General features: G+C 41.0%; 1 protein-coding gene across 1 annotated transcript; it reads left to right on the top strand.

Moving 5' to 3' along the window:
- The first annotated feature begins 54 nt into the window (after nucleotides 1-54).
- LOC116377066 (plasma membrane calcium-transporting ATPase 3-like) lies at nucleotides 55-15,515 on the top strand. Its single transcript, XM_031838606.1, has 11 exons — nucleotides 55-1,178; nucleotides 3,913-4,170; nucleotides 4,800-4,925; nucleotides 5,892-6,017; nucleotides 8,194-8,235; nucleotides 8,359-8,523; nucleotides 9,159-9,230; nucleotides 9,379-9,521; nucleotides 12,283-12,415; nucleotides 14,059-14,168; nucleotides 14,358-15,515. Exons 1-11 carry the CDS (start codon nucleotides 1,004-1,006, stop codon nucleotides 14,550-14,552), a joined length of 1,545 nt encoding a protein of 514 aa, XP_031694466.1. The 5' UTR covers nucleotides 55-1,003; the 3' UTR covers nucleotides 14,553-15,515.
- Nucleotides 15,516-16,326: the final 811 nt, after the last annotated feature.

Raw genomic sequence — 16,326 nt, 5'->3', positions numbered from 1 at the left:
CAACGAGAGAGGCTGTGGAAGAGGATGAGGAGGAAGGGATGAACAACGGGATGGGTGAGAAATGGAAGGAGGGAGGGAGGGACTAATGGAAGGAGGATACAGCTCACTACGATTACTCAGCATAAGGCCTGTTGTCTCTCTCTCTTTCTCTCTCGTTGAGAAACCCTGTTGAGCATCATATTGCTACACATCTCTTTGGCAACGCTGGGAGCCACACATGAGTCCCTGCAGCAAGCACTCTGGACTGGGATATCTCCGAACACACACGGGCAAACGGACGCAAAAATAGTCACCGATCTTGGCCAACCACAGTATACAAATTGCCATTCCCCCTCTCCCCAACAGCCAATCAAAAAAAGAAGGAAAAAAAGAAAGCTCTGCTCCAAACCTATCACACTGGAGGAATGACATCACCTGTTGCTAGGCAGAAACCTGTTAGAGACAGGAAGCCTGGACCTGATATCATGGTCACCATGGAAACTGAATTACTTAGGGGTGAGGTTGAAGGGGAGAGATCTGAATGTGTTGTGGATAGGGAAAGATTGTCTCGTAGGTTTGGGCTTTTTTGGGGTGATTCTTCATGTGTGTCTCAGCATGTCCTAGTGATAAGCTACTATATAAAGGCAAATCAATGTCGAGCAGAGATATTTTGCGCGGAGTAATGTAAAAGTGCTCGCAAAAGCAACATACGCAAAAGCAAATCAAACAGCGCGGCTGTTTGATTTGCACATGCGGGACCTCTACACATGATGGTGAACCTAACCCATTCAAAGGTCACTGATTCACAAAATTCTTCTTGAATTGTGAATTTGTCAGTGTGTGTGCAGATATGTTTTGTTTGTATCCCTCTTGGCATGTGAATTTTGCTTGATTTTTTTTAATAGTAATAAATTAGCTAACATCTCAGGCTTCTGTATTTCCCTCCTCTTTTTTTTCTCTCTCTCTCTCTCTCTGTCCCATCCTCCTTCTCCATCTCTCAGGCCTCAGTGGGGATCCGGCAGACATGGAGCGTCGGTACCAAACGTTTGGCCAAAACTTCATCCCGCCGAAGAAGCCCAAGACCTTCCTGGAACTTGTGTGGGAGGCCTTACAGGACGTCACACTCATCATCCTGGAGGCCGCCGCCATCATCTCGCTCGGCCTCTCTTTCTACCAGCCTCCCGGAAAGGATAGCGAATGTGAGGGCAGGGGCAGAGAGGGCTGGGGAGGATGATTTGGGAGGGTGTGAGAGGACAAGGGGGAGTAAGAGCAATAGAAGGGGAGAGACATAGACAGGTAACAAAGAAGATGAGTCAGCATACAGTATCACCCTATAGTATCCTGGTTAAAGAGGGGACCAGGAACGAGACAGGGAGGAAGCTACGGTTATAGGAAGAGAAGACAAGTTTGGCTCTTCATAGAGCATGGTGAGAGATAAAATAAAGGGACAAGGACGAAACTATCAGTAAATCAAGCTTATGTATCGGTAACGTATAGTCGAGGAGAGAGACATAGATTTACCCTCCACAAAAGAGAGCAAAATCCATGCAAATCCAATCTGCTGGTTCAGACCATAAGATGCTGTTGAAAAAGCCTAGTAAGTGGACCTTGAGTTGAAGGTGGAGTCAGTGATTCTGGAGAAAGATGTGAACTCAACAAACCAATACCCCCCTCCAGATACACCGTCCCGCTCACTCCCAATGCCTTTCTCTTTATACGTCCATGTCCTTTCCCCTGTCCTGTGTACGAGCACGTTGCTGATTGGCTGGAATGGTGGTGTGTTACCCAATAATGGAGCTCGGGCCGTGTAAAAACTCAGAACGGACAGCTAGCAGGCCGTGAGGAGATATTCACTAGATTTCACAAAATGTGTGTTTCATTGGAATCACAGACTGCACCTTCAAGATAACTTGGTCCAAAAATGTACTTTATTACTCAAGAGTCATAAAATCAGCAAACTGATTCAGTGATGTCAGTTACACAGCAACATATATCTAAAATGTTGCTAATATTAGCCTCTTATGCTACAGGTTATGCCAGACCAAATATTGGGATAATATACAGTTATAAAACTCAACAATAGCACAAGTAAAGAAGAGTTAAGTAAGTATAGCAGCAAACCCCCAGAGTTTATTGAATTGATCAACACTTCATGGGTAAAGTATTTACGGTATAGTGGGAAGGGTGTCATGCCATTGTTCTGAAGGCCGATTGCTCCCAGCAACAAACAGAGGCACATAAAGAATGACCTCATGGTCCTTCGTGGTTGCAATATTTTCTTTCAAATATGGCGAAGGCTTTACTCACCCTACTCTGGCTCTGATTGGCTTACCCTGATATTCTCACCCTAACCAATCTTGCTTTTCATGCGTAAACCTAACAATGCAAACAATGGAGGCAACAAGTACTAGCCAATCAGAGGCGGAGTGGGGCGGGTCATGCCTTCACCATAGTAGCAAATATTTGGTTAGGTCCAATGACATCATTCTGCATAATGATTAGCCATGTGCCTCTGTTTGTTGCAGGGAGAGTGTGTACATTCCGAGCAGTTAGCTTTGTTTTCAGGATAAAGGGCTGTTGGACAAATGGGACACTTTTTGGACTATTGTTGTTTCGGAATAATGGGCTGTTGGAACAATGGACAGTCCCCATGGGACAAATGTTGAGGGAGGTACACATCACTTGGTTACAGAAAATAACCAAGTTTTACCAAAGCATATGAGTCAGCTGGGCTCACATAGCATTCTTATGCTGACCTGACACTTATATGCTGCTGCTATATGAACAGAATATAACCTCAATCTCAAATGAGAGACAATTCAAAGAGAACAGTCTATAGCACCATAGCAAACCCACATTGCATGAGGAAAAGAAACTAACAAGTTATGGCATTTGTAGAAGTCTTATGAATAATGTATTAGCTCCAGTAAATTACCAGATGTAATGAAACAACTGTCAACTGAAATTTCGAAATCAAACAGCTTTCAGCAAAAAATCCTTAAGTATGATTCTTATCTCACTTAAGATGGTGTTAATAAATCAACAACATGAACAAAGTTCATGTTGTTGATAGATCAGAAATATCTTCAATGATCTTGAAGATCTAATCATCTTTATTGGTCTCATGGTTAGAATATGGAAATACACAAAAGCTGAAGGAATACAAAGCAAAAGGGATTGCCAAATGGTTGCCATTAGCTGTCTGGGTGGGTTTACCACAGTAAGAGGTCATGGTAGAGAGGAAGTGGGCTCAGTGAACAGAAGGACACTGCGGCTCTGTCGGAAACCTCACAGTGCGCCCTAGATAACAGCAGCACATCCAAACTATCCTCACAGTCATTTCATGAGGTAGAGGTAATCATTTGTAGTCATGCACTGTTTGTCACTGTTTTAAACATTTGAATAGTAGTAAATGATATGATGACTGTAGTCAAATGCAGCCACTTGTAAAGAGCCACTGCAGTCTTAAACCTCAACCATATTGTTTGTCAGACTCAGAATGAGCTTTATTGGCCATGTATGCGTATGCATACAAGGAATTTGACTCCAGCTTTTCCGTTGCTCTCAACGTTCATGCACAGAAATAGGCAAATAAACCAAAAACAAGGACAAGAGCAGAGATAAGCATAAACATTTAACTACCAAAGAGAGCGCAGTGCCGAGGCCGCCATCCGCGGCGCCATCTTGTCTTAGCTTATAACTAAATGTCTTCCCGAGATTTTGATGTCAGTCAGTTTTTTTTTTTACCATTTATTTAAATTTGGATCACAGATTGCTTTCCATCTTACATTTGATAACCAAACTATCCATACCACCAATCTGCTGGTTCTTCAGGTGGGTTAAATACCATCTGATTCAGTTGTGATATCATGTCTCTGGCTGTGTGAACCACAGTATATGTAACCAACCTTCCCTCTGTTCCCCACTGCCCAGCTTGTGGAGAATTGTCGGGGTCCGCAGAGGATGAAGGCGAGGGTGACACCGGCTGGATTGAGGGTGCGGCCATCCTGCTTTCTGTTGTGTGTGTCGTCCTGGTGACGGCGTTTAACGACTGGTCCAAAGAGAAGCAGTTCCGGGGCCTACAGAGTCGGATTGAACAAGAACAGAAGTTCACTGTGGTGCGTAAAGGAAATGTCATCCAGATCCCTGTGGCTGACATGGTGGTGGGGGACATGGCTCAGGTCAAATACGGTAAGGAACCGTCACAAACGCTTATTGTATAAAAGAGCAGCTACAAATATTTTCACTGTTGATTAACCAATTTATTTCTAATGAATTGATTAATTGTACACCCTATATAATATCTAAAGAAATAAAAGATGAAGCTACAAGAAGCAAAACTGATGCATTGGAATTTGAAACCCCTCCTCATTGGAGCACTCTTCTCACCTTTGACTAAATTGATAAAACTGGGGTTCGCCTGCAGGCGGAGGACAAAAATGATTAATCTGCTCTTTTTCAACAGGACATTTGTGTTTTGTACAGTCAAACAAACGAGACATAATGTGGCAATTAGTTTGGAGGTACTGGTAGTTGGAATTTGAACCTTTAGTCAGAGTCAGGCAAGTTGTTTGGACCTGCTTCCAGACTGTATGCTAAGCTAGTCACATCCTGGCTGTAAGCAGCTTTATATTTAGCGCACAGACATAAAAGTGGTATTGCCCTTCTCATCTAACCTTCAGCAAAAGCCCATTTCCTACCGTGTTGATTACTTAATGTCCACAAGAGATGCATAAATGTCCCTGTTGACTTGTCCCAAATCAAATAGTACATAAACTACAAGGTGAATCAAACACTGATCTGTGCTGGTCTGTGTTCAGGGGACCTGCTGCCAGCTGATGGTATCTTGGTCCAAGGGAACGATCTGAAGATAGATGAGAGCTCTCTTACAGGAGAGTCTGACCACGTAACCAAGTCTGTGGATAAGGACCCCATGCTGCTCTCAGGTTTGTATTCACAGTTTTGATTCTCGGTGGACATGCCTGACAAAAGGCTATGATGCAGGGAGATTCAATTTACAAATAGTGAGATTAATATAAAGTGCATGCTGGTTAAGACAGGGTACGAAGATTTTTATGTAAATTGGACTAATTGAAGTCTATGAATGTCACTGATCTCATCAACCTTATTTCCAGCCACAGAAACCAGCTATTTTCAGTGAACTTGGTAAACTTGCCTACCACCAAACAGCAGGCAGACCAAGTTAGCGACCACCTGGTGAACCAAGTGGAGCATTTAGCCAGGAGTGAATATTTGAATTCAATTCATAAGGTGGCCAGAGCCACTGCTCCAAAAATCATTCTAAAGTTACTCTGTGTCTGCTGGATGTGTAAGTAAGCATCTTTATAAGGGGATAATATGTTGGTGTAGTGTGTACTTTCACAAGTGTCCCAAAATATATTCACTCAAGTTTAAAACTGAAATGAATAAAATAAAAGGAGGAACCTATTGTAAGCATCTCTGTGTTTCCTATTGATTTGACTTTAGACAAAAAGCATTGTATGGCAGACGATGAACTTTAAGACAACCAGGTTTGGCTTGCTTTTCTGTCAATACCAAAATAACTCAACTAGAGAAGCCTTCTACAAAACTATTTGACCAAACTCCTTATTGTCTGACCCACTTGTCAGAACTATGCGTTGGGTGCACTCCAAAGGGCTTTATCCTTTTTCAAATGAGCTTTTTCTTTTGCCGAAATGATGATGTATCGTGTTGAGCTGAGCTCAAAGTGTGAGAGCAGCTCAGGTCATCTATCAATGTTGCGCATGAACAAAACCGAACAAAGAACCTTGCTAAAAATTTGCAATATCACAAGTTGTTGTTTCATTTCTGTAACCACTTGGGGTTGCCACTTTGCAAGCACCACTGATTTCTTATTTGACTCTACACCAGTAATATATTTGGACTTTAAGGTACTCATGTGATGGAGGGCTCCGGAAGGATGCTGGTGACAGCTGTAGGTGTCAACTCACAGACGGGCATCATCTTCACCCTACTGGGTGCTGGAGAAATAGAGGAAGAAGGGAAGGACAAGAAAGGTATGTGAAAGAGACAAACCAGTAGAGACACAGAAAATGTACCACATTTTTTGGGGCTCTAATGAGAGAAAGACAGAGATGTTTTTGTTGAAGACATGCTGCACCTTTTCAATAGTTTTATTTACTCATACAACAAAATGAACAGACTAGTTAGTAAGATATCAGAAGCAAAAATGGTTTTGCTCTTGAAATATACCAACTAGAGGAAGTAAACAGATGCTTACAAAACCCAGGAAAGAAGACAGTCTTTCTCTTAAATGTCCACCATCTCTGTGGTTGAATACCTCAAACTGCTCTCAGTTAGTTATTAGTTAATTTATACTCACACACATGGATCGATTACTGAATGGGCCACCAGGCACAGGCACAGGTGTCCCTGAATGTATGGGCCTCAGAACCTCTGTTTGAAGTAACTGTTAATATTTATTTTTGGAAATTCAACCAAATGACTACAGAGGGGCTCAAAACGACCACAAAGACACGTAAAGTAACTACAAAAAGGTGTGAAATGACTATAAAGAGACTCTAAATAACCACAAAGACACGCAAAACAACTACAAAGAGATGTGAAATGACTACAGGGAGGCTCAAAACGACCACAAAGACACGTAAAGTAACTACAAAGGGTTTGAAATGACTACAAAAAGACTAAACGACCAGAAACACACTCAAAGCAACTACAATTTTACATTGTGCCCAGGGGCCCATTGTCTCATAATCCGTCCATGTACACATATCACAGCCTGTGTGTGTGTAGAATTAATTGGGTGCCTAACTGATTTCAGATAAGAGCTTCAACAGGAAACACACCAGTTTAACCTCATCGATAATTTAGCCCACATCCTCTTCATCCCTCTTGTTCTCTCTGCTTATCCATTTTTCTCTATTTCTCTCACTTGGTCTCTTGTTTACCCTACCGCTGTGCCCTCTTTCACTTTCCTATCCTTCCGTTTGCTCTCCCCTGTTTTTCCTTCCCTCCCCTAATCTGAGAGAGAGAGAGAGCATGCAGATTGAATCAATTATTGAAAGAGCAGGGGAGCGCGAGGGAGCCAGTAAGATTCAGGGAAGAGTGTTGGTTGGTCGGTCAATGCATGCAGCATTAGTCTGTGCTCAACTTTGTTTTGGAAGGGCCCTGCAGTCAGAGCAGAGCTGATGACAACAACAGAGGCTACATATACTTTCAGAAGCACTTAAGGTTAATATCATTACCAGTGCACTCATCCATGTCTCTACCACTGCACTTCTCACTCGTGCATGGGAATGTGTGTAGTATTGTTGGCATCTTGAAAAGGAGAAAACATGTACAGCATCCTACAATGCAGAAATGGACAGCAACGATATAGCTGATGATGCTTATTTTATGAAAGAAATGTACTCTTATTGCTTGTTTTCCAAAGTGTTAGTTGCACACTAGGATGTTTCACGCTCAGTGCAGCAGCCTCTGTGGGCTACATCATTCAGACAGTCATTTACTGGAGCTAATACATTATTCATAAGACTTCTACAAATGCCATAACGTGTTAGTTTCTTTTCCTCATGCAATGTGGGTTTGCTATGGTGCTATAGACTGTTCTCTTTGAATTGTCTCTCATTTGAGATTGAGGTTATATTCTGTTAATTTTTGCCATTCTATACAGTCATCTACAAGCATTCTGCTAGAACAGTAGTGCCTACAAACACATTCACTACTTGAGTTTTTTATTCTTCCTTCCCTCTTTGCTCTCTTTTGTTTTCCCTTTTTGCCAAATCCTCTCACGTGCCCCAAAACCTTCCTCCCTCACACATTCCCCTAACAGAGGACAGTACTCAGTTGCTCATCTCTACAGATGCCAGTTTCAGCACAGTCACCAATGGTATGTGAGCACAAAGTTGTCTGCCTGCCCCGATCCTTTCCTCAGCCAATGAATGGACCCCAGCACACAGTGCAGTGAAAGTGACCTATGATGGGCTTACACATATGAAATATGTCTCTCGGTCTCTTGACCCAGTGTATGAAGATGTGTGAACCTGTATTATTCTTCCCTTTAGTGTTTTGTGCTTTTCTGTCTCTGGAAGTGTGTCTTTGGCTGTCCTAAAATATGAAATATGAACAGTTTTTTCAGCATATGAATATGCACACGTGAACACTTGTCTTTCTATGTATCCATGTGTCTAAATCAGTCTCCCTTTCTCTCAGGAAAACAACCTGATGGAGCTGTGGAGAACAATCAGAACAAAGGTAAAGGCTCATGACATGTGCATGTGTGTGTGTAAAGCTTGGTTTGGATGTAGGATGAGCTTACTTCATCTGCAGGTACGGTACTGAAGAGAGTGTATATGTTTTTTTTTATATGTGTTTCAGCCAAGAAGCAGGACGGGGGTGTTGCCATGGAGATGCAACCCCTAAAAAGTGCAGAGGGAGGGGAGGTAGAGGACAGAGAGAAGAAGAAGACCAGCGTTCCGAAGAAAGAGAAGAGTGTGTTGCAGGGCAAGCTCACCAAACTAGCTGTTCAAATTGGCAAAGCAGGTAAAGAACCCTGTGTTCCACAACCTTTAAGCAGTCGTTAGAGAACTATCTACACTAAAAACATGTAGAGTCGATTCTGTCCCACAGAGCTACTGGGGCAATGACATATAGCAATGAGCTCTCTGAATATGAGAAATGAATTGTGGGAGTTGTGTGAAACTTTGCACATAAGGTGGGAAGCTTGATACTTAGAATGATGTGCTGCTCAATAACAGACATGTAAAAGATGATATTCTCACGTGCTATAAACTGATGGAATGTGAAGCACTGAGTGGCTCTTCATTCACCAGGCATGCATCACTTCAGACCCAAAATCAAACGTAGATATTAGGGCTCTTAGTCTGTTAGTCAACCAAGATTTCTTTAATCAATTAGTCATTTTTCATCCCGAATAACTCATTTCCAAACACATATGAGCACATCTTTGGTAAACACAAGATTTAAAGTGCTGCTCTTGTGTGACTCTTTGTAGAGAAACTCAGTTTTACAGATCTGTCGATTAAATCAAAAATCCATTAGTTGACATAATCGTATGAGAGTTAGTCGACTCCGAATGTCTTTGGTTGAGCTCAGCCCTAATAGATATTGAATAAAGTCTGAGTGACTGATTCCCTTCTTTGAATCTCCCCCCACAGGTTTGGTGATGTCGGCCATCACCGTCATCATCCTAGTGCTGTTCTTCGTCATCAACACGTTTGTCGTTGAAGGTCTGTGTGTAAACAACGTGCCGAAAAGACACACGTACTATCCCAGAATGCACCTCTTTCACTTCCTGGCACATTTTAAAGTCTCGATACTTCCCACTCTGCTGAGTTGGACTGACTCTCAATATATAGTATGGTGTGTGTGTTGCAGGTCACACGTGGATGGCAGAGTGCACTCCGGTCTACGTCCAGTATTTTGTCAAGTTCTTCATCATCGGAGTCACTGTGCTGGTGGTGGCTGTCCCAGAAGGCTTACCTCTCGCTGTCACCATCTCTCTGGCTTACTCTGTCAAGGTAGACCCACCCATCCACTTTACTGAATGCTTAGCGAATGGAAATGCAGTTTAACGACTGTAACTGTGCATAGAGACCCCACCGGAGACAACCAGGTGAAGGAGTGCATGGTCCCCTCGCCTTTCAAAAGCCTACTTTTACTCTCCTCACTTTTACAGTCTCAGTATGATTTGCTCACTAAAATCTCTCTAAGCTCTGCCTCATGACTTGGTCAAAATCCAGATGATGGAAGAGAGGAGATGAAACAAATTTTGATGCTGCTGTTCTGAGTTGTCTTCAATTATTGCCGTGCATTATTAGCAATAAGCTTTATGAGCAGCAGTGAGAGATATGGGCTTTTTTTGCTCCTAGCTTCCCCTCTACACACAGGGCTACATTCTCTATGATCGCTGAAGGTTGTTGGGGTTCAATGCAGCCCAAGAGGAAAAGCTGCAAACACTGCTCAGAGCTATAAAGGCCTCCTTCTCCCCCTCATTTGCATGATTTTAAGGATTGCAAAAATATTAAAAGGATAGGTCAGTACATTTGTATATTATTTTAATGGCCATTTTTGTCTTTAATTGACAGAGGACAGTATAGAAATGGGGGAGAGAGAGAGAGAGGGTATGACATGCAACAAAGGTCCCAAAGCTGGATTAGAACCCAGGACGTTGTAGTTACATAGGACTAAGGCTGTGCAATATGGACACAATCTTCTATCCAAATATAGGTTGTTTCATATCTTGATAACTATATATATCACGATGTAGACTGTTTTCTGGTAATTCAATAAGTAAGTAGTCAATATGAAATTACCACATGGTAGAGCGTATTTTCGTATACTCCTGTGTGAACCAAATACTTGACAAATTCAAAGTAGGGAGTGCTTTCTCATTAACTAAGAACTTAGGTGCAAAATGAATATAACACTTTCAAGTGAAATCATAGAGGAACAAATAAATATATATTTCAGCTATAGACTGAGTATATTTACAGAGTAATCACATTGAGACATGAGTTTGATTTAACTATACTGGGGTATTCTCAAAAACAGAATTCTCATCACTATACTCTTTTGAGAAATTTAAGTCAGTATGTGCTTGTTATTATCAATTTAGTTGACATAATTGTATATCACGATATCTCGATATATGATTCCATTACAATATGATTCCATTGAATGCCTATATGGGACTGTGTAATGGCCACAATCTGGCGACATGAATGTATGATGATATGGGGGTTAGGGTTCAATACATTGTGTTACTGTAAGTAAGGCGAGATATTTGTTTTTTTAAACCTGACTGTAGGATCACTGTCAGAGTATAAAGACCACATGACCATATGCAAAACATCTGAGCAAAAAAAAAAGATAATTTTCGTTTATGCAGTGGGATCTGCATTTGCATACATCACAGTCAATGTGTGTCCAACATCATAGCACTACTTTTGGCAATCTGAGCCGCTGTCTGCCACGAATCTTTGCTTGTAAACTATTAATTAAAATCAATACATTGTTTTTGAGAATCAATACAGTTTCACAAAACATAATATCGTGATACTCAAGTGCATGGATATTTTCTCACACCCCTACGGATATATGGCATGTGCTATAACCACTCGGCTGCCAAGGCGCTCCATAAAGCCCATTTTTGGGAGGGGATTGATACCTCTCTCATGTCTGTCCATTAAATATGAAGCTGCAACCATAAACCTGTTAGCTTAGCGTAGCATAAAGACTGGAAACAGGCTTAAACAGCTTGTTTTTCTCAGTCCAAAGTTGACAAAATGCACGTACCAGTAGGGTTTGAAGCTCAGAATGTAACACTGTATGTCTTGTTTGTTTAACAAAGACTTAAACTTGTAAAATTGGCAATTATTGTTTTTGATTGTTTTTTGGTTTTGAGGTGGATTATGTGCCAGACTATTCCTAGTTTCTGATAATTACAGTAATGTCACCTGCTGGAAATGAAAGCATGGATCAATTTCTCTAAGTCTTGACTGAACATGAGTCATCTGATTCTTGCTCTGTTTTTAAGATGGTGGCATTGATTTGCTATAATTTCATGTCGTGTCTGTTAAAGTTGAACCCTGAGTCCTAGATTGCCCCTGATTTCGGACTTGGTATTTGGTCGTCAGATGCATGAATGCTATTTCTCTTGTGATGTGTACATATTTGCCTGCATTTAGCCGAAAAAAAGTTCAGGGACATCCAATCATTTGTTCAGTGTCCTTGCAAAGACAATCTATGGAACTGTAGAGGCTTGGTGACAGAAAAGGGTGCATTTGGGTTTTGTCTAAATAATTATGATAGTTGATGTTATTGTTTGTATGATGTGTAAATGTTAATAAGAAGAGGACCAATGATTGAGCCTTGAGGAGCTCCACACATCATGTTTCTAAACTAATATCATTCAGATCCACAATCAGAGTGTGTAGCTAATTTCAGCAAAGTTACTGTATAAAGTTGTGTATGAATCCACTTGAAAACGGTAATTCATCAATGTGTTATTATTATGTAATTGGCCTGCTGCTCTATTTCAGCATACATTAATTACCATTCTTTACACACACCAAGTTATATGCACTGCTCAAAATTATGTTGGATGATAATATCCCTGAATTATCACAGTTAGAATTCACCATGCCTCCCTCTCTCCTTCCACCCCTCAATCCATTTCTCTCTACCTCTGTATTTCTGCCCTCCCTCAATCCATCATCATTCCTTCCCACCACACCCTTCCATCCATCCCTCTGCTCTCCATCACTATCTCACTTGTAGAAAATGATGAAGGACAACAACCTTGTACGCCACCTGGATGCATGCGAGACCATGGGCAACGCCACGGCCATCTGCTCCGACAAGACCGGCACCCTCACCACCAACCGCATGACTGTGGTGCAGACTCACATAGGTGAGTGAAAAGCAAATATTCATAAATAATAATAGATTATTATAAATGAATTCATATCACCAAGCACGTCTTTATTGATGATCTGTTTTGCCTATGGTTCCCTCGAATGAAAACACAAGGCAATGCTCAGATTGTATAAATGTTGAGAAATAGGATTACATTTTGAAAAACATCCTCCCTGCTTAGATGACTCAGAAGTCTTTGAATAGATCAGTGTTTCCCAACATGAGTGCTGTTGTGGCACCCTAGTGCGCCTTTAGGAATAGGGAAGAGGTGCTGCAAGATTTGTTAATTACATTCTTTTTTTACCGTATATTTTAAAGTTTCACCACACAAACAACATACATTCCTATAAGATGTTTAGCTCAGAGAAACCCTCAACGCTCTCTCATTCAATCAAACAAGTGATTTGACTTATTTTGACTTGGCTTTTTGAAAATGTATACTAGTTTTAGTCAAATTTAGATATTTGATTTTTATTAGTTTTAGTCCCTGTGGAAACTGTAAACCTGTAGGCATTTTAGTCTAGTTTTCAACAATGTAAAGTTTGTCTAATTTTGATCCTGGTTCCAGACGTTGTCACTGTCGCAGTGACACAACAGACTGAGTCTCAGTCAATTTAATCTCCAAACTGTGTGTCGTTCCTTGCAACTACCTGTTCTCTAGCCAATCATTCAGAAGCTGGTTTCACTCACTTACTCACTAAAATACCGTTCAAAGTCTGGGTTTAGCTTGAGAGGAGAAGCTTTTGTGGTTTGTCCCAGCTGAACTCTTGGTGGATTGTACATGAATTTAGAACATAAACCAATCTGTAGTATATTATAGAAATAATATAGCATTGCTTCCTTTGTTATTTGTAAATAAAGTCCTTATAAAAAGATATGCGTTGGTGGGGATGGGCATGAGGATGCCATGAAAAATATCCCTTTGAATTGTGCTGTGCTTTAGTCCAAATGTGATATTTTACCTGACAGACCTGAGCAGTGGGGGAATTGTCATCATGTGTACTTGATTGGTTTTGTTCATACTTGATTGGAAAACAGTTCTTTAGCTCAAATACAGACTATTGCCTATAGAATTCCTCAAGAAACCTTTCTTGGCCCAGTTGTATTATTTTATGTTCACACTCAGTAATGTGACAATATTAATTACAAATTTAGAAACCCTTCAATTTGTATCCATCAAGCCTAAGCTGAGACGGCCCAGATGACATCACCAATTTATCACAATTCATTTTTTAGACTTGTCAAAGCTCCTCCTAAGTCACAGAGGACGTTATGCAACTGTTTACACAGTCTCAGTAGTACTCCCCAAGATTCATGACAAGTAAAAAGTAAAGTAAAGTGGAGTGCCCCTTTGATATGCTGTCACTAATGCTGTCATCTAACTGCATAACTATGTTCTTCGTGTATCCCCAGTACCTTTTCCTTGGCCAATAGGCCGTAATATTGCATCCCTAACTCACCATTAAAACCAATAAAAACTCAATTTCATTTTGATAGCAGAAAAGCAGTTTATCTATTGCGAGATATTTCCATTTTCAGGTCACAACTGGGTGAATAAATGTGCAAATCCAATGAGCGTAGGCTGAGTGTACAGAGATTATAATTGATGTGTATTAATGTTAGATTGTTGTTGCCCAGGTGATGTGCACCACCGTGTGGTCCCGGACCCTGGACAGATAAACCCCCGGACACTGGATCTATTAGTCAATGCTATCGCTATCAACAGCGCCTACACCTCCAAGATCTTAGTGAGTCATGCACAGACAGAGATACCACTCTTCTGGCTTTATCTCTTCAGTAGTCCTGCCTTTTTTTAATGTCATCCTCTTTCGTTTCCTCTTGCCTCATCCATCTCTTGTCTCCTTTTCTGTCTCCCTTCCCGACCGTCTCATGGCTAATCTAACACTCAAACTGGATTCAACCTGTCTCTGTATCAGCCGCCTGATGTGGAGGGGGGTCTGGCTAAGCAGGTGGGCAACAAGACAGAGTGTGGCCTGCTGGGATTTGTATTAGACCTGCAGCGGGACTACGCCCCTGTCAGAGAGCAGATCCCTGAGGAGAGACTGTACAAGGTAGGGAACCATGCACCGCATCCACCATCACTAGTTACAGTTAAGATTAATATATATTGATATTTGATATACATCCTGCATACATATTTCCCAAAAATTTGATGAATAGATAAACAAAATGCAATAGAAGAATTGTACATCAAGCCTCTACATATTTTGCAATGTGCCAATATTACACATTTGATATTACAGTTTGAAGGTCAAGTGGTAGCTTGACCAATCCTAAGAACTGGTCCGTGGTGGGTAGAGTAGACAAAAATGTACTCAAGTAAAAGTACTGTTACTTTGCAAGAAAGCACTTAAGTAAAAGAAAAAGTAGTCATCAGAAAAACTACTTGAGTAAGAGTACAAAAGTATTTACTTAATTAAAAAAAAGATGCGCCTGCAGCGTACTGTCTTTCCTCCCCCGAGTCTTTTGTTTGATGTGGAAATGTATATAAAGTTAAAGAATTCAACATTCACTGTATTTAAATGTATTACTGATGAAATTACATGTCATCATTTATTGATTAGATAACCTGCCACTTATACACCAGACAATATTCTGTATCTCTCAAGTGAGATCACTAAATATGACATTAGTATTATACTTTATAATTAACCAATAAGTAAAAGAAAATTACATTCTTTGCTTGTGGTCTCCTGTATTATATTATAATTCGGCAAATAAATCAGTAAATCATGTGCATAGTAGACGGTGTCTGTGATGTCAGAAAGTAAATATAAAGAGTGTCAACATGTTGCACTGTCCTAAAACTTTGGTCCTTCTAATGTAGATGTCCTACGTCCCATCCCCGGTCCGGTCTAGAGACAATAAGATGAGAGAAATGGACAAATCAGTCTCTTGTCTTTGTGAAAATGTCTCATATCCAGTGGCGGGCCGTGCATTTTATACCTGGGCCTTCACTGCTGTCCTGCAGCTGAAATACCACCTTCTAACCACATTATGGCACCACCGCTATTAATCATTTTTAAGGCTGTAACTATGTACATCTTCGTATTAAACCTTTCAGTACAAGTCGTTTGAATAATGCAAGAGCATTTACAAAATGCAAAAGCCTAAATTCAGGAAATATAATGTTCTCAGCTGGTCTGGCTGTGGGATCCGCCATCACTCCTTAATGACAAGCCACAACCCAAAGAGACTATCATAAGATTTTACTTTCACAACTTGAACGTTGAACTTACTGCTCTGCAATGTCTTTCCTCGTCTCAGTCTCCTCTGTCATGGTGCATCTCACTCAGTCAGAATGCCCATATTTGATTGGCTGAGCTGCATCACGTGATGTGATTCACTACCCATCAGCCTCTGCTGGCTGTTAAGTTTCGTTTCACGATAGTCACGTGCTCGCCCACTGACCAATCACAGCACACTCTGCACCTCACGGCAAAGCTACACATGGACACTGAGCGGCATGTAATGCTGACGTCATTACAGGCCGGCGCACAGGCTCTGATAGTCAAAGAATACGCCCAACATGTCAAACTAAAGATCTGATTGGTTGAACACTATGACAATCAACAATATCGTCTCCATTTACTTTAATCTGCACTGGATGCACCTGAGACTCTGCAGGCCTGGGTCTCTGTTCTTACCTAGAGACACAGAGGTGAAATCTGATTGGATAAAAGCTCTACTTAAAACAAGCTGCACTGGAAGCAGAGCAACTGAGGAAGACAGTAGCTGTGCAATGAGAAAATAAGATAATGGGAAAAATATTTTTATAAATTACAATACATGTAGTGTATTTAAGAAAAATTATCAAATAGCTATAACTTTGTCATTCTGTTTAGGCCAGCAGAGAAGGCCTTGCTGGCCGTGACGGCCCGCCAC

The sequence above is a fragment of the Anarrhichthys ocellatus genome, unplaced genomic scaffold (assembly GCF_004355925.1).
Source record: "Anarrhichthys ocellatus isolate YVR2014 unplaced genomic scaffold, GSC_Weel_1.0 scaffold852, whole genome shotgun sequence".
In the NCBI taxonomy this organism is placed as follows: Eukaryota; Metazoa; Chordata; class Actinopteri; order Perciformes; family Anarhichadidae; genus Anarrhichthys; species Anarrhichthys ocellatus.
Note: the sequence above shows the minus strand (reverse complement) of the source record. Positions and strands in the feature narration are given on the sequence as shown.